Source organism: Zeus faber (genome assembly GCF_960531495.2).
Source record: "Zeus faber genome assembly, chromosome: 10".
Lineage (NCBI taxonomy): Eukaryota > Metazoa > Chordata > Actinopteri > Zeiformes > Zeidae > Zeus > Zeus faber.
The window spans coordinates 10,475,628-10,498,127 of NC_137199.1; the positions used below are offsets into that span (position 1 = coordinate 10,475,628).

Here is a 22,500-nt window from a genome sequence, read left to right on the forward strand (position 1 = left end):
CAAGGTGGGCTCAATGAGATGTCATCGAGATGTACAGTAGGCGCCTCTGACCGGATGAGACTCCTCGCGAATTGCGGATTCTCGCAAAACGAACACAAGAGCAATTTATGGAGATAATCTGGTCCTGTCACGTTGAAACGTCACACACGACCTTGCAACCTTCTGGAAATTTCCCTTCTCAGCCAGGAAGGTGGCAGATCCAAAAAAAACCTCTCAGACGTGGCTTATTTTGGCTGCCGTAACATGTGACTAAGTGCTCCTAAGTGTTTTACAAATAACATGGAAAAGGATCCCCTCTGACTAAGATGTCATGTAAATTATACAATTTTTTACTTTTACAAAGAACCATGTTATTCTGCTCGGTTCTAATTATGATAGCTTCAGTGAAACAATAACTACCCACGTTTTCTTTTTTTTTTTTTTTGGTCCAAGACTTTTAACTAGGCGGTAAAGACATGAATAATTTCTGATGCTGAAGCAGCCCCAGGAGTTGTAGACTGCGATGTTAGGCAGTGGCGTTTGCTGCGTCGAAAGTCAGCGCCGGGGCTTTTAACATCATATATTTGCAATGAAGAGCGGCCCCGGCGCTTAATTTGTGAGGAAATAACCACCGAGCATTCTCCTTAAAAAAATAAAAAATAGATATCAAAGGTTTACCTGAAGGCTCCTTAAAATCCAAGACGTTGTAACTACGATCCCTTTTCTCGGAACCCTGCATTGGACATTATAAACTAGAGGAAAAAGCCGCCATTCATTTTCCCTCCCATAACCGAACCCACTTACTAACTGTATAGAACTCAGGGAGAGGGAGAGCGAGGGAGACGGAGAAAGACTGAGGAACGAGAGAAGGGTCCGTTACGTAACACTAGGGTGTGCAAATCTTCTCATCATGCCGCTCATGTTTCTGTCAGGGAATCTTTTTTATGGGGATATTATTATTGGGTTTTTTTCCGCTTTGTTTTGTTTGCGGCGTTCCGCGCCTCGCAACAGCTGCCTCGCGTCAATTCCTCCCTCTTGTCGTGACATTGCGTCTCGTGACTTTTCCTCTTTTGAAGAATACACTCGCGGGACAAAGGGCACGACCATTTATGTCCCCAGCAAAATGTCCACGGGAGGAGGGAGGGGTGTGAATATTGTAGTGCCTCTCCCTGCATGCTAGTTAATGCGCTGCTGGTTTCTGTTCTTGCAGAGACGTGGATACGTCCTCCTAGGAGGAGGGGCACCCAACTGGGCATGTGCCGCCGGGAGAGACCTTCAGCATCCATTCAGCCTTGCCCCGCGCTCTCCGAACCAGCACTCGGCATTTGTTCCGCTCTCACCCGGCGGAGAAAACTAATCAGAAAGTAATTTATTCTGTTCGCCACTCGTGAACGCAACCGTGACCCACTTGTGTTTCCAATCGGTAACCCGAAATGCTGCCCTTCGAGGGCCCGAGCTGCAAAACCCCCGGTGCACGTATAACTTTTGTTGCTCCGGCGACGGAGGCTCCACACGTCATGGCCAGAATGAATAACTCACACACGCGCGCGCACGCACGCACGCACACACACAAACACACAAATGCAAGCACACGCGAGCACAAGAGATGAAACACATCAAAAAGAAGTGGATGATATAATCTATGATGGCTGTAACTGGTGGTGATGCAACAGTGAACCAATGCTTTCAGAAGCCTGCCCTCTACAGCGGCACGGCTCCCACTACAGCGAGATCAAAGGCAATTTAGAGGAGGCTCGTATCCCTCCTTGCGGCTTTCCAAAATGTACTCAACCTGAGAAAATGAACTGTAGGCTGGCGCATTTTCATCCCCACCTCTGGCTGCCAGATCTCCGACGCCATTGCTGTCGAGCACCGACGCGGGTCCCTGACAGCAGAACGCCGAAAGAGAGGGTATTCACCCGTAGTCTCGTGGCTTTGCTTTTATTCCTATTTCATTGGGGGTTTTTTTTTCTTGCACGCAGATGTAATTGTCACTCCACTCCACCGTTCCGTGCTCTCTGCATGGCTACGAAACATCATCTCGAAATTCTGTTTGTAATCACTTTTAATGGCTTTGAACTGCTGTTGAATATTGAAAATTGTACAGTGTCCCAAAGTTTTGGTTTCTGTTATTGCAAAGTAACTTGTATTATAAATAACTGAAGAATAAACTGAGGGGGTTGAAATGCAATTTGATTATTATCCATTTCCCTCCTGGAGAACAAAATGTGTGTGTTTTTTTTTTTTTTACTACTTGTCCCTTTAATTTTTTCCTCTGCAATGGAAGCTGCTCCTCCACCATCATCAGCCTCCACTCTTTGATGTGGTGGTGGATGCGCGCATGCGCAGCTCATTGGGCTCTCCGCACTGTCTGGAGTAAGTTGGATGCGCGTCTTCCTCACTCGCATCCCGAAACCACCTCAAAAACTGTTGCGATGGGGAGGATCAGGAAAAACCACCTCGGGATTTTCACCTTTTCGTTACTAGTGACTTTTATTCATGGACAAAGGTAAATGTGCTCTGTTTTCTACCCTCTCTATATATGGACTATTTTGGTGCGTCTGGTGTTTGATATTAATAAAGATATTTGCGTTTCCCTCAGCATCAAGGATATCAAGGATCCCAGCAACATGCCTCTGGTGAAAGACACAGTGGACAGGCTGATGAAGGGATACGACATTCGGTTGAGGCCAGATTTCGGAGGTAAATAATATAAGATATATAAGATTTAACACACCATACATTTTTCATGATTTGCAAAACACGGCTGAATAATTAACACGACCAATCTGCCATTTGGTCTTCTACCCGTGGAACAGAAAATCCTTTGGCCACGTTTGATACACGGCTAATAAGCGACTTAATGAACTGTTATTCCCCCATAATATTCCTTATAATAAACCAAACATGGCCATTTTGAAGCATGAGTTGAACCGCAAGGCTGCAACTGGGTTGCCTCGGTGGATAGATGATGGCTTCTCAAACCACCTTCCGTGTCCGCGATTTATATCCAATTACCAAATGATTATGGAAATGATTATTAAACGTCAGCTCTGGTTCCCTCTGAAGGTGCTCCCGTGGCGGTGGGGATGAACATAGACATCGCCAGCATAGACATGGTGTCTGAAGTCAACATGGTAGGTGGATCTTCATCATCTTTCGATTTCTCGGCGTGATGAGGACGATTACGCGCACGACGTGGCCGCATTTCTTCCCAAGTGGATCTGGAGTCGGCGTTCGGAGGATCGGGGGAGGGAGGGAGGGAAAACGGGGTCGGGCCGGGAGGAGGAGGAGGAGGAGGAGGAGGAGGAGGAGGAGGAGGAGGAGAAGGAAAAACAAAAAAAACAACAAAAAAAAAAAAAGATGGTTTATGTTGCGATTGCACATGTGAATGTTCGGTGTCGGATTTTTTAAAGAACCGGCATCTCGGTCCCGAGCCGCATCTGTCGCCGCCGCCGCTGCCGCCGCTGCCGCTGCTGCTGCTGCTGCTGCTGCATTTGAATTCCAAACACACGCTCACTGGCGCACTGGCACGCACGCCCTGCGCGCACGGAGAATCCAGGTCCGTTCCCACTGACAGCCTCGGCGCGTGCATATGGAAAGGGGGGGTGGGGGGGTGGGGGGGGAACACACACACCAAAAAATACAAAAAAACAAAATAAAAAAAAAAAAAAAGGAAAGATTTTCTCTCGTTTGGAGAATCGGCTTCTTCGTCGGCTGCGGAGCGCAATCGTCCGCCGCCACCACCACCACCACCACCACCGCCCCGCGCCTCCACCGTCCCGTCCCCACCGTCCTCCCCGCGCTCCCCGCGCCTCGTCACGCCGTGAGTGATGACGTAAATAATTGGTTAATAATACATGTCTGGTCATACAGCAAACCGCTGGGATATTCAGAGCCGCCAGAGCGGGCAGCCCAAAAGACGCCGAGTGCAGCCGCTGCCGCTGCCGCTGCCGTTGGAGGAGGGACGGGGGGGGGAAAAGTTCACCCCCCATGCAAGAGCACCACCTACTGACGGGACGGGTGTGGAGTTTCGTGTGGAGTTTCGTGTGCGGTTGAGGGATTTAAAAAAATAGGTGTCCCCCCCCCCCCCCCCCACACACACACACACACGCACGCACGCACGCACGCACGCACGCACGCACACACACACACACACACCCACACACACACACACACACACACACACACACACACACACACACACACACACACACCTCTGAGTCTGTTTTTACATACTCGGCTGGTTCCCCTCTTGATTTAATTTTGCTGCATCTCAATCACACATTTTGCATCTTGTGAAAATGATGCTGACTCTGTGTGAAGAGCTACTCCACACGGTCTCGGTGAGTTTTTTTTTTTTTTTTTTTTTTTTGAGGCTGAGGTGTATTAAAGAGTCTAAGTCGTATCAAGGACCCTCAATTTGATATGTATGAGCTTTCACGGACCCCGTTTGATATGATTTTGTCTCCGGGACCCCAATCCGAGAACATGTTTATCACTAGGTGTGATTCAGTCTAAGCTGCCATACCTGTCCATACCACGGTCAAGGATATAACAGTGACACTATGGTGAAAACGGTCATTATTCTACCTCCTCTAACGTCTTGTAGATGAAATAATGGTCAAATCTATCTATGAGCCATTTTGCTGTGGGCCCCCTGGAACTTCTTGAAGGACCCCTGGGAGGGGTCCCCAGACCCCACGTTGAGAGTCCGCGGTCGAGGCAGCTCCTTTGATAGATCACAGATGTTCCTCGGTGGAGGATGCACCCGGGACATCAGAGCCTCTGGCTTCCGAAGAGGCCTCGATACAGAAACCTCCCTCTTCCATACTTCCCTTTCCACCACTGTCTTTACAATATCACTGGCTAGGAATCTGCGTTCACTCGCCGTGTAATTCACCTCGATCTTGCTCCCAAGGATTATCCCACTTCTGAACTAGGCATCTACGCGAGCATTCATCTGAAAGAGAGAGAGAGAGAGAGAGAGAGAGAGAGAGAGAGAGAGAGAGAGAGAGAGAGAGAGAGAGAAAAACACTGCTTCACATCCGCCGCATGTGGAACAAAACTGTGCATGAACGCTGAATGGCAATTGACGTCATGCAACTCCCCGTAGCTATGAAAGCGTTCGTCCCGCTTGTTTCCTCGGAAAAAAAACAAAAAACCTCTCGCAGCCAGAACGGCGGAGGAGCAGGAAAGCCTCCGACACGGCGGACATTTAAGCAAGAAGACAACGGGGAGGAAAGGACAGCGTCAAACTAAGAAACCTGAGTGGATTCATGTCCCACACACGGTCGCCTACCCCGTGGAAAAAGGAGGAGGAGGAGGAGGAGGAGGAGGAGGCTCCTTCCTCCGCCAAAGCTTCTCCCAATCTCCGGGGCGATCACTCCCACCGCCTCCCCGCCTCTCCCGCCTCCCCCCCCCCCCCCCCCCTCCGTCGCCTCTTCATCGCCCGCTCTCTTTGATACAATAAAAGGATAATGGCAGCCGACAAGTTTGATGCTACAAAATCAATAATATCGCCATGCGCCGCGACCACCGGCGAGGGGGGTCGGCGACCCGCGCTCAGGGTGGGGAGCGCTTTGATCTTCCTCATCGGGGCAGTCCCTTTCAAGATTAAAGTTGCGGGAGCGGGCGAGGTGGAGGCGAGGACGAGGAAAACACCGCTGAGGGCTGAGGGAACAGAAGGCGGGAGAGGAGAGAGCGAGAGAGAGAGAGGGACGTTTTGTTTATCTCGGCGCATTTCGGTCCCGACATTCCCGGGCTCTCGGTTAGGGTTATCGCGGGCACAGGAGGAACCGCATCGGAATCCGGGGCGGTTGTGCGGCTCAAGCTGGGGCTCTCTGGGAAATTGTATTTTTTGATGAGCGCGAACGGCCCAAGGGAACCCGCTCTTTCCCATTCCGGGAAAAGATGGGCACCCCACGAGGGGTTTCGCAACGTGTTTTAGGTAGCCATCCGAGGTGCAGTGTGTTTTCGGTTTAGGTCCTGACGTTGTAGGTCTCCCAGAAGAAGTGGTGTCACGGCGGAGGACGGGTTTGGGATGTAGACAGCTGCACGGCCGTCTAATTAGAGGAGATAAGAGAAACGCCCCCGGGGAGGGAAGAGGCCTTTCAGTCTGACGTCATCCGAGTCATTGGGGCATATGGCGGCGCATGGTTTGCGTGTTGACTTGAAAAGGTGTGCGGTAGGTGGAGGTGGAGGGGTTGGTGTTGGTAAGATTGGAATATTGAAGTAGTAATAGTCGGCGATGATACGTCCCAGAAAAACCGGGTTCAGAAAGTAAAACTCCACTCCAGGATTATGAGTCAACCCTGTGGATTTGCTCATTAGCATCAGGCAATAGGTCCAAGGGATGAGTGGAATCCACCCGGAGCAAAAACACGGCGGGATGGGGTTTTTGGTGTCGACTTGACACGGTGTGAGTTCGGGGAGGTGGAGTGGTTTGCGTTGGTGAGTTTGGCAGATTGCAGCAGGTGACGATGTGTTTGTTCCTTTCACCCCTATCTCTGTGATTGGCGGTGGAGAACCCGGGTTCAGAAACTAAAAACCTAGCTCCAGGACTTTGAGTATGGATTTTTTTACTTTCCAAACCTGGGACCTCCGACGGCGATCGAGCATTGTGTCGGCGTGTTTGTGTGTGTGTGTGTGCAGAATGGTCGCCTGTTATCGTGCACTCACAGGACCGTGTCTGAGCACCGGGGCCGGAGGAGCAAAGGTCACTTATGTTGTTGGGGGGGGGGGTCGGACCGGAATGAGCGGGTTCCGCCGGCCGTCTCGTCTTTGGGGCATCCCAAGACGCGCTGCTTGGGAAGAGGCAAGGCTCCTCTGTGCGGCCGGGCGGACCCTGCCGCTGACTCATGAGGGTCACAGATGTGATACCATGACCAAGAAACAACACCCCCCCCCCCTCCTCTCACACTTTCCCTCTCTCTCTCTCTCTCTCTCTCTCTCTCTCCCCCCTTCTTGCTCTCACCTTCCCCGCCGTCGCTCCGAGACGCTCTTCGGGTCGCTCGCACGATAATATATTTGTTTGTGCCCGAGCGCCAAACGACGCCTTTCCGGGGGGGGGGGGGGTCCGTGCACACGGCTGAGGTGCCGTTGCGTTTGGCACCGGGGTGTAAAGCGGCGCACAGACACGGGGGATAACGCACGCGCCGGGGCGTAATGATTAGCGGAGTTAGAAGTGAATGAGGGGTATTTTCACACCTTGTCTTTTCCTCATTCTGCTTGTTAATTACATGTAAAACACCTGCGGTTGGTTGTTGTTAAGAGGAACTGCCTTTACTATGATACTGTTCTATGAATGTTAATTAGCTGGCTGTGAATTAAAAGATTTAAACAAACCAGCTGCGGTGGCTTCTGGGATGGAGAAATTAGTGGGGCGTGAACGTTCCCTTTATTACCATCATTATCCTGACAAGCGTTCATTTCTTTCCGTGCGTAAGGGATACGGCCCTCTGATAAACGGGGGCCCGATGACCAGAGGGAGACCCGGGCCTCGGGAAAACAACGCGCCGGGCGCCCGACGTCTGGTAGCCGCGAATTAGCAACCATTTTGATGTTGTTTGTCCAAACCCATCCTGTTCCATTTTATTTTCAGCTTGTGGAAAATAAGCGCGTGTTATTTTTACTCATTGTTGCTATGACAACACGGTCTTTTTTCGGTGAATCAAGGGGAGTCAGGGAAATCAAACCGGGTCCTCTTCGAGGGACTTCTTCTCGTTTTGTTTTTTTTTCCTTCCTTTTTTTTTTTTTTTTTAAACGTTTTTGAGGGTTTTGAAAGCCAGTTTGGCCTCCTGTCTTTTGGAGGGTATCGATGAGTTTGTCTTATTTGGAAGGGAGGTGCTTTTTCAGCAGCGCGGTTTATCTTACTCACCGCCGGTGTTCTTCATTTGAGCAGGATTTGTTTCAGGCTGCTGGATTATTTTAGATGACATGGAAACTCTTCGTCGCGTGTTGTTTTTTTTTGTCTCCTATGGAGATACATGCATGTTGTTCTAAACTGCAGCCATGCTATTTATCCTGGGAAGTTTTTTAATCCAGCAGCACCGGGGTTTGCTTTCCTTGTCTGTGCCCCAGACCAGAGTGCAGAGTCCCCAAAGAATATGATTAAATATTTTTCATGGGCGTGTATGGAGTTATAGGATATTTGTCACTTTAGTTCAAATTGGGAAATTAAAATGTATTTCAGACACAAAATGCACGTATTGCAATTTATTTTCTTTCTTTTGTGAGGGTAATTTGTATGATTATAAAATGAAATCTATCCATTTATGTTCAATATTTCAAAAATTCTATATTCCATATTCTGTTTTCTTTATTCAAAATGTTCTATTTTCTAATACATGTAAAATATATTTTTTAACAAATTTAAAATAGGAAGGCAGACGCCATTTAACATCTAAAGCCACTTGACCCACTCCATGTGCAACAATTTTCCAATTGGAGTTTAAACATGACGTTGAAATATCAGTCGGTTCACCTCAACTTTCTCATTGTGGTTTGTGTCACAGTATTGAAATGGCCTGGAAAACGCAAATGGAAAATATTATTGAACCAATTTCTCTGGTTTGAAGTCGCGTGCCAGTCGTTAGGATGTGCCACCTCCAGCAGAGAGTCCCAGCTGCGCTGTTTGAAGTTGGAGGGGACTCTGTAGAGATTCGAGCCTTTCCACAAAGCCATAGAAACAAAAATAAAAGGAAAATGCTGCTGTTGCAGAGTTTTCCGTCTCCAAATAGATTTTTGTCGTGGTTGCACTGGTTACCTTTCTTGTTGGATTGACTGACCGGTGGTCTGGCCGCTACGAGGGGTTTTGATGCGATGAAATCTAATTTGCATTTGGCACGGTATTTTAACCTAATCATGCAAAGAATATGAATGAAAGAAATGTTTGAATGAAATAGTAAACATGCTCCTCATTGGAGGGGTCATTTATAAAAGCGGCGGAATACCCATTGTACACAGCAAGACTATTATGTTACATTCAAATTAGCTGGGAGCATCTTTCATTATGCCTGAGAACAGGGAGCAAGTTAGCCTGCCCCATTAAAGGCCTTTAATGTGCCAATGACTTCCCTAATGCCACTGTCAGGCGCTTTCTATATTGAAGCTAAGTAGCTGAAAAATGACCCATTGCAAAGGGAAGGGAAGGGAGTCATTATAGCGTCCATGTTGTCATGTCCCTCAGGATGTGTGTGGCAAGCAACGCATTCAGAATGCACTAACTTCGCCTTGACCCCTAATACTTAATTTGATGCGTGTACTTAACCAGTCAGCGAGCACTGCCTGGCCACGGCGCGGGGAAATGAGTAAATGCGGCTTGACCAGTCGCGCGGCAGGCACGGGCTCCTCGACGTCACTCCACAAATGGGTACGCAAAGGGACAAGCGGCGAACCAGACGGCAAGCCCTCCCCCCCCCCCCCTTCCCCCAAATACACCCAAAATGTCTCCGCCGACTCATGCACTGTGGCAGGCTTTTACATCTCACATCATATTTGACTGGAGCGTCCTCTCCGCCGCCCAGACACGAGCTGTTGATGGATGAGGCACGCGCGCACCCATCATCGTCATTATTACCGTCGGATTCCGCCGCGCTACTGGACGAGCGCTCCGTGACAGGACATGACAGATGGAAGCATTAGCGGCGTGGTGCGAGTCCGAACGCCGCCGCCGCCCCCCCCCCCACCTCCCACATACGTTGTGATGCAGGATAGGCACTGAGCAAAAACACATGTTCTCGCTGACACATCAGCCCTGGTGGGACTTCGGGGTTTGGCCATCGGTCAGCATGTTAAACACACCGATCCCACAAGCCGCAGCGTTTCGTATGTTACCTTTTACCCCATGCATTGTTTTGACGTGCTTGCGAGTTAGCCGATCTATGAGATTATATTAATATATTCATTTTGAGAAGAGTGTATTTTAAGGGCGGGATTTAACAGGAATTGTTTATGGGTAGGGTTAGGGTATTATATTCAGTAATTATCTTTCTATTGACGACCTCTTCTCACAAAGCTTAGAGTTAGAGTTAGGGTTAGATCATCCCATTTAGCTGCAATAATGGTCTTTTTTTTTTCCACCAGGGAAACACAAGTGTAGTTTTTTGTCGTTTTGTCAGATTCTCAACGTGGGTTTCTTAGTCCAGAACGATGTAGTCTCTGGCGAGGCTGTAACTGTGCCAGGCACGGCGCCACAAGGGGGCAAGGGTTGTATTTTCTGCCCCCCCCCCCCCCCCCCCCCCCCACCCCGGTTTCAGTTCTGTAGAAAAATAGAAAACAAAAAAGCAATTAAAAAGTGTCATAGAGACGACAGTCACGAAACACCTTCTTCTGTTTATTTTTCTGCTGGCTTGGAATGCCGGCGACAGATACGTTTAGGCTATTTGCTTCAGGCCGCACGGCGCTGTCCCCGGTACTGGGTGGAGCGTAGGAAAGATAGACAGAACAAATCACGACGGTTCAGCCTTGCTTGCTTTTCGTGGTTGTAAATAGAACTTTCGGCTGGAGTTCTATTTTTTCCATTGTGGGAAGTGAAGTTTCGGTCAACGAGTGAGGGGGGGAGAGAGAGAGAGAGAGAGAGAGAGAGAGAGAGAGAGAGAGAGAGAGAGAGAGAGAGAGAGACGCGTGGTATGAGCAGAAAGACAACAATCTGATCATCTTTCTTTTTTTAATGTATTATGCTCCTTTTCACACAAGTTAATTTAGGTCTCTGAGGTCCCCAAAACGTGTTTTTAATTTTTTTTTTGCTCAGGTTATGCATTTGTTCCATTCTTACATGCCCCTAAACCATCCTGTCCAGAACAGGCTGTTTTTTTGTGGGTGGAGCCACTCTGCTGAGGCCCCTAGTCCTGTGAGCCAATGGGGTTTGAGCCTGACTCCGGGTTCTGTTGTATGAAGTACATAAACTTTCACTGATTTCTTATCAGCCCATCAAAATTTGTTTCTGAACACCACACCGGGACACCACATCCGGGTGTATGCAGGGATTTTTTTTGTTTCAAAAAACGTCGGAAAATCTAGAATAAAAACACACTATTTTTATTGGTTTGGTTTGGAGAAACAGCACAGTTATTTTTATTTTTTTATTTCCATCATCTGTAGTTTCTTCACAGACTGTTGGTATTAATTCCTCTTTCTTCTGAAATATTTGTGCTGGTCTCTGCAGCCAACAACTGTGACGTACGATTGGATCAGAAATCGGATCAGGTTGTTTCAGGACAGATCTTCTGACAAATTTCAGTTTCTGTGTTAGACGACCGGTGTTGGCTATTATTTTGTTGATTTTAGCAGTGGCCAGAATCGCTCATAAATTCTATGATTTTGTGTCTTGTAGACCTACGTTCTGAGTGCTCCGATTCCCTAAATTGTGCGAGGACACACACACACACACACACACACACACACACACACACACACACACACACACACACACGCGCACACACACGCACACACACACACACAGGTTTAATACATCCTTCAGCACTGCTGTGAAATAAATGTGTTATTTGATTTTGAAACTGTAGTCTTGTGTCGTTGTTATTCAGCCTCTCAGGGGCTATTGCGTGGTTAAATCAATGGATTTCATTCAACCTGCCACCGCACCAATTTTTGGTGGTGACCTGACAATCTGCCCCAAATGTTCCTCTTTCATAATAGAGGCCATGATGCACAAACACATGGAAAAGGTAAGGTAGCGAATTGTTCGCACCTAGTCAGACCATCATTGCGGTCGGGGCCTTGCGCTGGGGCCGGCCCTGCAACACAGGGCTGGCAGAAAAGTGATCAGCGAAAGGGATCAGCGAACGCGATCAGCGAAAGCGATCCGCTGCGCATCCCCGTTCATCAAAAGAAGCAAATGAAAATAGTGTGTTTGTTATTTATTCTAAATGTATTTGTACCTAATTGAATGAAACGGACTGGATGTGAAGTTGCAGGCATGTATTTTTCAACCGGAGTTTTGCAACATAAACACTATGCATTATGATGCAACGTTCCCGGATGCTTGTTTTTTTTTTGCTGGATACAAATGTATATTAAAATTCTCTACAACGGGCCACATGATTGGCTGGTTTGTACCAGGAAATCTTGGAACCTTATTTTCTCATCTCTGGCTATTTTCCCTAAAATTTGGATGACTGTCAGCCCTGCAATTTGAATTTATATTGTATTTGTCCAGACAAAAATATGATCAGATTGAGATAGACTTACATTTGATTATTCATATGATTTCATTTTTAATTTGTAAGGTTATTCTTTTTTTTTTTTTTGTAATGGTCAAGATTGCATTCACAAAAGCCATTGAGGAATGGAGTTAAGAATGGATTATTTTATTCATGCTTACATAACTTTACAAGGTGAAGTAATGATGGATCCAACTTCAAAATGTTTATTCTGACAGAGAATTTGAGACAAAATTCCATGGAAAATAGGCGACGACTCCCGACTGACTTCTTCAGAACATCGGATTTATTCAAGCGTGTACATTTGTAGAAGGTCATTAGAAGGCTAAATATGATGCAGTATTTTGGGGCGAGGCTCATATGAGGGACGACACACTTTTGGTTCCGTTACAAATTTCCCCCCTGGAGTAATATTTGTTCTTACCATGAAAACTCTCCTGATGTGTTTATCGGTACATTTTTAATCCAACCCTCTGACAGGGAAATCTCTTCATTAGAATTAGTGTTTCTCTAAAATGACTTTAGGATAGAATTTGACTTTATAATAAATGAATGACTTTAGAATAGAAGTTGACTTTATTTAATTACATTTCTTAGCTTTGTCGGGCGTGTACTGTAAAACATTATTTTCATGCAAGATAGCAAGACTGGAGTCCACCGTTCTTCTTAAAAACAAATATCAAATTATATCAGGATTTTAGATTTTAAGATTTTAAGATTTAAGATTTAAGATTTTACGCCTGTTCATTTGCATTTCGAAGTATTACTCATCATTTTTAAGGTTATGGCCGTAACTGCACGGCCATTTCTCGGAGGCTCGCTCGGCGCCCGGGGTGTTCCCTCTGTGTTGTTGCGCCGCATGATGTGTGAATTCCCAAAACCCAGAGCGGCCACACCCACAGGCGCCACACCCCCTTACGTCGAGGAAACATACGACCACTCTGCACACTCATCCGTGCTCAGGACACCGGAAAGATTTTTATTGAATTTTTTTATATTAACAGAATAAATAATTTCTGCATCACAATCCCATGTGCTCAGGCTGTGACACGGGACGAAAATCCCCAAATTGATGAGGGGAGTTAGCTCATATACATACTGTAATCATCTATTTAGTTCAAAGTAACAATTCATATTTATACCCTATATACCCATAACAATATATTTTTTCCTGTGCATGGTATCGCATTTTGTATATTCTGTCTATTTTTTTAATATATATCTTGACTATTTCTCTTTGTATATATTTTTATTTGATTTTTACTTCACTTTTTATTTTATTCAATTCTATCTCCATTTCTTCTGACTATTAATGTTTTGTTTTTTGTTTTTTTTTGCTAATCATCTAGATGAACGCACCAAACCTCAAAAATGCCTAGTATATGGAAATGTTCATGGTGGTCAACTGATTCCGATTCCGATTCCGATTCCGATTCTGATTCTGATTATGCTACAGACGATTTTAGCGTTTTTTATAGAATATATATAATTCAGTTGTTGTTTTTTTATTATTAGGGCCATTAACGTGTGTGTGGCAGGAGATGAGTGAATGTGATAAAGAGGCCCATCCTGGCACACAGGGATGTATTACAGTAAGAACCGCTGTAGAGTGCGCCGCGAGGTACCAGCCAACACTCCTGAGGGTGATAGAGACGTCCGATGGACACTCTGATAATGAGACAAAGAGAGGGCGAGCGAGTGAGAGAGAGAGAGAACAAGAGAGAGAGAGAGACAGGGGAGGGGGGGCAGGGCCGTGTGATGGGAGCTTAAATACGAGAAGGAGCCAGTTCTCCTCGCCTTGGAAAAACCAACATGGCGGGAACTTGTGTATTTTTAGATCCCCCCCCCCCCCCCCAAAAGCAACTTCTCGGTGACCCACGGCGCGAGCGATGAAAAGAGTTTGAGGCCAAGCGTAACATTTATTTTTTTGCATTTATTTTTTGCCGTTGCTTTAACGGCCGGTCGCGGAGACGTAGAAGCACAACGAGAGACGCCGTTTCGCGGAGCGCCTTTGCGCGTGCGGGCAGTCTGTTTTCCCCGCTAATCGATTCTGCTGCAATACGTTGTTGTAACAGAATGGATCCAACCGCAGTGCTGTGTTTCACCGTGGCTATGTGGGTGTATGAGACAGAGAGAGAGAGAGCGAGAGAGAGAGAGAGAGAGAGAGCAGAGCATCCTTTAATATGACCGTCCGTAATTACACATCTTTATGAATTCCTGCCGTTTAAAACAAACAAAAAAAACAAACAAAAAAAAAAAAAGAACATGTTTGAGGCGGTTATTTACGTCTTAATAGTATTCACGCAGAGAAGAGGGAGAGTGAGGCCGTGGCAGAGGAACTGGGAGTGCTCTGCTGGGCTTTTGTAGTAGCGAGAGCGCCGTCCCTTCTGAAGCAGAAAGTGGCTCCGCTCAAGCGGAAGCAGATATTTTTAGCATGAGACAGCCAGCTGAGAAACTTTCCCTCTGGTCACGGTCGCCAAATTAACCGAATGGAGCCGGGCGTTAACCCTCCGCCCGGGCCACCGCCGCGTGCCTTGAGTGTGCAGGCTGTGGCCTCCCCACCGGTGACCCTCCAAGCAACGCCGCGTTCCGGTCGCGTCCGGTCGCCATTTCTGCGTCCCAGATGCTGATCATTGCTATCGTCTGCCGTCGGTGGATGTTGGATGGAATTTCTCTATATTCTGGTGAAGCGGGATAAGTTGGGATCATGCTGATTCCGGACGCCGCTCGTCGTCCCGGTCGACGGATGCCTGGCCCGCCCGAGAAGAGTTTTCAAATCTTAACGCGTTGAAAATGTGGGGGACCGCACGCCTAACGACATAATCATGATACATTTCATAGTTTTTGTTCCTCCGTTCTGTGGAGAGCGACGATTTGGCCGAAAGCGCCCCGGCTGCTGTGGTGTGTGTTTATGACCGTTTCAGCCGGTCGTCCGTCTTTCCCAGGCGGCGATCCACAGCCTGCGTCCTCGCCCGTACTCTGGGTCCCCCCACCTACACCTCACAAAATCGATTCGGAAATATCGAACATGGTTAATATTTGCGATTTGAAACATACCCCGTGAGATACCTCACACCGCGGGGTAATCTGACAAGACAGTCTTTAGAACCATCAAAAAAATTGGAAAACAGTCGGAAAGGGGGGGAATCTGTCCCGAAATCTGCCCGGATTATCTTGTAGTGTGTACCACTGCTTAAACAGACTTTCCCCTTCTTTCATCCTTCCCTACCCCCCTCCGACCTTCCCTGGTGTCTCTCCTCCAGGACTACACCCTGACCATGTACTTCCAGCAGGCGTGGCGAGACAAGCGCCTGTCGTACTCGGAGATCGCCCTCAACCTAACTCTGGATAATCGAGTTGCCGACCAGCTGTGGGTCCCGGACACCTACTTCCTCAATGACAAGAAGTCCTTCGTCCATGGCGTGACGGTGAAGAACAGAATGATCCGCCTCCACCCGGACGGAACTGTGCTCTACGGCCTGAGGTAAGACGTCACCGTGTCCACCTTCCTGTTCCTGACCCCTTCATCGGCTCTTTGGGATCCAAAATTCAACCTCGACGTTTATGTCTTACGAGACATTCCTTCCCCCGTTGAAGCTTTAAACGACTTTCTACTGCGATCCCTCTCCATTTTCATTTTTATCACACTCGAACGCCACATGTTGAATTAAACAACTGCCCGCCGGGGTTACGCAATTTATAAGACACTTTTTTTTTTGGCCTTCATTTCATGATTATTATTATTTTTTCCATCAATTATTGATTGGTTGTTGATCAATAATGGAGCCATGAGGTACAAACAGAATAAAGGTATTTGATTGCGGAAGCCGGATCTGTCCAGCTGGAAAAGCATCGCGTTGTGGCATTGAGGGGCTCCGATGCCTCCGATAAGATGGTCATCTATAATAGATCAGCTCATAATCAGTTATGTAGCGATACAATAGAAACACACAGTTGCTATTTGCATAGCCACCAAATTGACTGCGGAGTCTCCATTTGCACCTGCTCCCCTGATCTCTCTCCATAATAATAATAAAATTAATAATAATAATAATAATAATAATAATAAGACAGCGGACCTTAGATGAGTGTATTGGCTAAAGGAAATATTATTGTCGCTAAATCAAAAGCATTGCAGCATTCGTTCACTCACTCACTCATTCTTCCATCTCCCTCTCTCTTCCTCTCTCTCTCTCTCTCTCTCTCTCTCTCTCTCTCTCTCTCCATCCTCCTCTGAGATGCCCCTCTTGCACGACTGACTGCTTAAAAAATTTAAGTATCTGCAGTGCACCAGATAATTCATTGCATTGCTTTTTTTTGGTTGTTGTTGGCTAAAATAAATCAATAAATATAATTGACAATATTCTGACTCAATTATGTAAGTGCCACGCATACTTTTAACAACATCCAACCCCAAAAAGATAAATTAAAAAAAAAAAAAGCCAGAGGAGAGAGAGAAGGGGTCTTGTGAGTATAAGGGGGGATGCGTGCAATGGAGACTAATACGGCCGTTGCCTCAGATACCTTGTTTTCGTGAGTGCCGGTGCCTCCTGGCCTCGTCCATTATTTGGATTGTAGGAAGGGCTACTTTTTCTTGATGCTAGTAAGTCCAGACACAAGCTGCTGTCAGAGGCAGCCTGGCCAGATGCCTGCATGCTCAGAGCGCACTGACACGTACCTGTAGAGACGGCTTGACTGGTTGCAGCAGCAGGGCTCTGTGGACACAGGAGATGGTGAATTTGGGGGGGGGGGGGGTCCTCACAGCCAGACCACAATTGTAGAACAGAAATAAAAACGTGTGTGTGTGTGTGTGTGTGTGTGTGTGTGTGTGTGTGTGTGTGTGTGTGTGTGTGTGTGTGTGTGTGTGTGTGTGTGTGTGTGTGTGTGTGTGTGTGTGTGTGTGTGTGTGTGTGTGTGTGTGTGTGTTTTGGTGTGGGTGGAGGATGGGAGGATGGGGTTGTTGTTTATTCGGAACAACAAGTGTTCTTCTGAGATAGTACATCTGTGCAAGAACTATTGTAGAATGATTTGGTTAGTGCACAGTGGTGAAAATCACAACAATATATCGCTAATATATATTTTTTTTAATTATTATGACTATTTTTTATTATTATTGTTTATTATTAATGGTATCCTTTTTATTATTATTATTATTATCATTTTCATTATTGTTTTTGCAGTTGTTGACTTTTATTATTACTATTATTGTTTATGATTATTCATAAGAATAACTAACAACTATTAAGATTTACACTGAATCTGACAAACAATAACCACTTGCCCTAAAGCCATTGTTTATTATCAATAAACAATTATTATGAATAAATTAATAATGATAATAATATAAATGATATTGATATTGTTTGTATTATTGTTTTTGTGTTTATCATTTATCATTGTCATTGTTGTTATTATTATTTGTTATCAGTAAAAATGAGTAAAAATGGCTGCTGATGACGAATTGAAACTAACCAGTGTTCCTGGGAAAGAACGATGGATGGATCTTGTCGTTCACACTCACTGTATAAATAGATGTCTGCTAAACTCGACAGAATGATCATGTGTGAGGCAGGAGCTTACGTGTGTGTGTGCATACGTGCGCGCACATGTGTTTTTGTTGTGTAGTGTGAGCATTTGTGCAGTCTTGTGCATCTGGGAATGTGTGTGTGTGTGTGTGTGTGTGTGTGTGTGTGTGTGTGTGTGTGTGCGTGCGTGCGTGCGTGCGTGCGTGCGTGCGTGCGTGCGTGCGTGTGTGTGAGCGGTGGGTGGATGTTATTTTTGGGAGGGTGAGCAGAGTAGGAGGCGCGCGGGGGTGTTGTTTACTCCCATTTCCCTGGATGAGGTGCTCCCCATTCCTGCCAAATCCAAAGCCTGGTCTTCAATTACCAGGAGGAGAAGGAAATTACAACACGGCTCCCGACCGTCACTTTAGAGCTCGCTTTGACTATCGGAGAGAAGCAGCCTCATCTTAATTATCCCGCTTCCCGAAAAAAGGTCCGGACAATAAAAGGACAAAACACACACACACACACACATACACACACACACACACACACGCACACACACACACACACACACACACACACACACACACACACAGAAACACACAAGATAGATTTAACGACACATGTCCTCCATTTATGGTTTTTATAGCACGGATACTGGTCGGGGGAACGATGGAACTATTGAGAACGCTCCAAAGCACCGATGCATAATTCTTGATATTTGGGAAAGACAGCGAGGGGGGATGAGGATGAAAAAAAATAAATAAATTGGCAAGAGTCAAGAGATCCACAGCAGGGCTGAAGGTCAGACTTCATTCAAAGTGGAGAAATTGCCAGAATTCTACTTCTCTCCTTCCACCCTAACCCTCTCTCTCTCTTGCCACTCCTCATGCGGGGAGCCCCCCCCCCCCGCCGTCTTCTTGGTCTTCCTGCCGGGACGGGGAGCGCTCGGCTCCGCGGCTTGACGGATGACGCGGCGTGGCCGGGAGGGGAAGAAAAGCTGCTGAGCGAAAGAAGAGTGAATTTGAATAACCCTTTATTTCCGTCAATAGCGTCGATACGGACGCGGGCCTTCAAAGGCTTCTCTCGCTCTCGCACTCTCTCCCTCTCTCTCTCTCTGCCTCTCTCTCTCTCCCTCTCTCTCTCACTCGTTGGGATCAATGATCTGAGGGGGGCGACAGAGAGCCTTGACTTGTTGGCGGCATGTCAAGCCGCTCGGGACTCTCACGCATGTGACATTGGACAAGGCTGTACGACCACCTGGGCTCAACAGGGCCGCTCTCCATCCAAAATGGAGGGCAGCCTCTCCGTGTCAATTCGCTTCCAACTTGGCGTTCAAACTTCTAACAGCCGAAATCAAAAAGAAAAAAACGCAACACTTGCGACGGGGATGATATGAAAATTGGGATTGTTTTAAAGCCGTTTCCAAAATATTGAAATTATATATTTATCGGGGATCAGGTTGGGCCCCGCCGCGCTTTCGGGAAGCCGTCGCGATTATTATTAAAAAAAAAAGGGGGGGGGGGGGCGTTGTCTTCCCTCTCCCACGTTCGTATTTCCCTCCAGACCTCTCTCTCTCTCTCTCTCTCTCTCTCTCTCTCTCTCTCTCTCTCTCTCTCTTTCCCAAAATGAGATTCTGTCTGGGCGCGTTCGCGGCGGCAGTGTTACGTCCGCGAAAACAAGGTCGTTTTGAATAAAGGTGCACGGGCCGCCTCGGGGGGGTCTGCGCCGCACACACACAGCCCGGGATGAACCACGGAGGGATCGTGAGAGGGGGGGGGGGGCGGCGGGCCAAAACAGCCTTTTTATAGACCTTGATGTCCTACTAGCTTCGGCGCAGAGGAAATGTAGCGTGTTCGAATCTGCGTGAATCTTGTGCAGCGCGGCCTCTCCCCCGGCAGGTTGCGATGGGGAGAGGGGGAGAGGGAGAGACCGGTCCGATGCTAATGAAGAGCAAAACAGGGCCGCGGTCCGCGCTCGCTGCCGGAAAAAGGTCTACGGCGCGATCTGCCGCGACGACAGAGGACGGAGGGGAAGAAAGCCGCCGAAGAAATGCGAGGATTTCGGCCCCAGAGAGGGAGGGAGAGAGCGGGAGAGGGCGGCAGATCTTCCACGTCGTCTCTCCCTCCTCCTCGTCCTCCCTTGTCCTTCTCCGCCCCTCGGTCTCTCGGCGCCGTATATTTACAGGACGGGTTGTTGCCGCACCTGACGCGTCTTGATCGTCGCCTCCCCTCAGACGGCGGGGGGGGAAAAAACCCCAAAACAAAACAAAACAAAACAAAACAAAAAAAAAAAGCTGCGAGACTTCTGCCGATGATGTAGGCGGGATAAAAATAGGCTGTTATTTTTACCTCTGCCATTTTGGCCTCGTTTCCGCCCCCCACCCCCCACCCCTCTGTCCCCCGTCCCCCGTCCCCCCACCCCGCTTCCTGCGCCACTGAGATGAATTAGTGGCGCCAACGGTGCTCGCGGTGAGGGAGAGTGAGCGACTGGCCGACTGGCCGGCGAGCAGAGCATCCCAGCAAGTTTGGAACCGTTGGCGGGGTAAACTAGGACAGCAGTGAGACTCCTGTGTTAATCCCCCGATGCACCGTGGCCCTGCTAACTGGCTCTTATGTAAGAGCACAGAGAGCAAGGAGAGAGAGGGAGACTTAGTTAGACAGTGGATGCGCGCGTGTGCGTGTGAAAGAGAGAGAGAGAGAGAGAGAGAGAGTGTGTGAGTGTGTCTACCATCTCAAAAAAAACCAAGACGAAATCCCAAACTTGCCTGCCTGGGCCCAAGGGAGCCTCCACTCTTATGTGGAAGGATTTCAAATTAACTTGTGTTCTTAATTATTCAAGACAAAGCACTCTTCCAGATTAGTTTGTACTTTTTTGCTGAAGTTACGCGAGGAAATGTGATTGTGATTTTTGATGTACGGCTGTCCCTCTTTTTCCACGGCTCCATTCCTGTGAGTTAGACCGGGCGGGTTATTTCTCTTTTTCAGCGTAAACAAACTTTCAGTACTGCCTGTTGACGGATTACTTTCTCTCGTAATCATAACATCTATCATAATATTTTCTAACACATTTTAGGACATTTTCCCTGCAGTACCCATAGAGGTACGAGTACCCCCATTTCAGAAACACTGGTCTAAGCCACTAGTTAGAGGGGGCATTTCAATCAGTCAATGTGTGTGTGTGTGTGTGTGTGTGTGTGTGTGTTTGTGTGTGTGTGCGTGTGCGTGTGTGTCTATGTGTTTGTGTGTGCGTGGTCATTATGTGCTTATCAGTGCATCAGCTTTCATACTTTCACATTCATGTTGATACTGAGTGTGTGTGTGTGTCTGTGTGTGTTTGTCTGTGTGTGTGTGTGTGTGTGTGTGTGTGTGTGTGTGTGTGTGTGTGTGTGGGTGTGTGTGTTTGTGTGTGCTTGGTCATTATGTGCTAATTGGTGCATCAGCTTTCATACTTTCACATTCATGTTCAAAATGAGTGTGTGTGTGTGTGTGTGTGTGTGTGTGTGTGTGTGTGTGTGTGTGTGTGTGTGTGTGTGTGTGTGTGTGTGTGTGTGTGTGCGTGCGTGCGTGCGTGCGTGCGTGCGTGCGTGCGTCGTGCGTGCGTGCGTGCGTGTGTGTGTGTTGCAAAACAAAGTTTAAGTGATCTAGCTGCTGTAGTCACATTAACCCTCCGTGGGTCCTTTGCCACTTGTCCCAACCTTGGCCAACCTTGGCAACCTGTCGTGTGTGTGACAGAAATGACGTCGTCTGTAGTTGTATGTAAATAAATATACTTTTTATCACTTGATTCCTCTCAAATTTAAATCTGGATGATATATAACAATGAGACTCAAATGGTAAAACTCCAGCGTTGCTATCAGTCGTATAAAACCTGACGGTGCAGAGCGTCTACACCCAGGCCTGCACAGGTCTTGTTGTTATATGCGATATAAAATGTAATATGTACATTTTTGATATCGTTAATCTTAACCCTCACACTCATCATCCGACTATGCGAAAGGTAAGAATTCATGTTCTTAAACGGCAGTGGAAGCTGAGTTGGAATTGGAAAGTGGAATTTGGGGCGTAGAAACAGAAGCGGGTGAGTTTCTCTACCGTCCTTCACAGAAAAAGGGAGATGCGAGTTGCCTCATGGATGCAGAGCACCACAACTAGCTGCGGCTACACAGGTTATGGCTGAAAATGAGGCCGGCAGCTTGGCAAGTTTATCTTCCTGTTACATTTATTTTTAGAAAAACGCTACAAGGTTATGATCCGGACAAACATGCAGTCACTTGGGGTGAGATAAGAGGGTGGTGGAGTTGGGGGTGGGTGGAGGACGCAGAAGAAGGCGGGACGAGGAAGGAAAAGGCTGAGGACGAATAGAGACCGCCATGTTATTAATGAGTGAATGGGGCAAGCAGGAGGCGTTTCTCTACGTTTTATTGACCTGGTTCACTTTGCTGAATCGCTATCAACTCAATTCTACATTTGGCATACACCAGACAAGTTCCCTCACAGCTTCTCAATAATATTTAAAACCCTAGTATTACGAGGAAAAAGATGCTCTCGTTATGATATTCTGGGTCAGTACCAGAGAACTGGCCCCAGTTCCTGCATCTGTGTGTAGCGGCTGGTGACCCTGAAGTGGAGCAAGTGGGTGAAGAAAGTAAATGGATGTTTTGTAAAATCGCTTCAATTACTTAAGGAAGTACTGTGCACTGGAAGATGTTTTATGACCTGTAAATTGAAATATATGACTGCTCTCTAATGAAACACTTAGAGCGTAGTCATAATATCAAATAAATCAGCGTTACAGATACAGTGAGGGTGGCTCGGCGCACCCCCTACTGGTTG

The 22,500-nt window shown here is 47.2% G+C and overlaps 2 protein-coding genes across 3 annotated transcripts in view; both read left to right on the forward strand.

The window, feature by feature from the left end:
- gabra6a (gamma-aminobutyric acid type A receptor subunit alpha6a) overlaps positions 1 to 1,211 on the forward strand; it is a gene marked incomplete at both ends in the record, with an annotated part of 6,841 nt that extends 5,630 nt beyond the window's left edge. Inside the window, 2 exons of the mRNA XM_080008121.1 lie at positions 1 to 4; positions 1,190 to 1,211. The exon at positions 1 to 4 is cut by the window's left edge and continues 241 nt beyond it. Coding sequence (XP_079864247.1) covers positions 1 to 4; positions 1,190 to 1,211 — 26 coding nt within the window. The remainder of the gene's footprint in view (positions 5 to 1,189) is intronic.
- Positions 1,212 to 2,414: 1,203 nt separating this feature from the next.
- gabrb2a (gamma-aminobutyric acid type A receptor subunit beta2a) overlaps positions 2,415 to 22,500 on the forward strand; it is a gene marked incomplete at both ends in the record, with an annotated part of 29,719 nt that continues 9,633 nt past the window's right edge. The window contains 4 exons of one of the 2 annotated variants that reach the window (XM_080008662.1): positions 2,415 to 2,488; positions 2,582 to 2,682; positions 3,049 to 3,116; positions 15,425 to 15,645. In XM_080008662.1, coding sequence (XP_079864788.1) covers positions 2,415 to 2,488; positions 2,582 to 2,682; positions 3,049 to 3,116; positions 15,425 to 15,645 — 464 coding nt within the window. Of the gene's footprint in view, positions 2,489 to 2,581; positions 2,683 to 3,048; positions 3,117 to 15,424; positions 15,646 to 22,500 lie in introns of those variants that run through there. The other variant, XM_080008663.1, reaches the window with a different exon arrangement.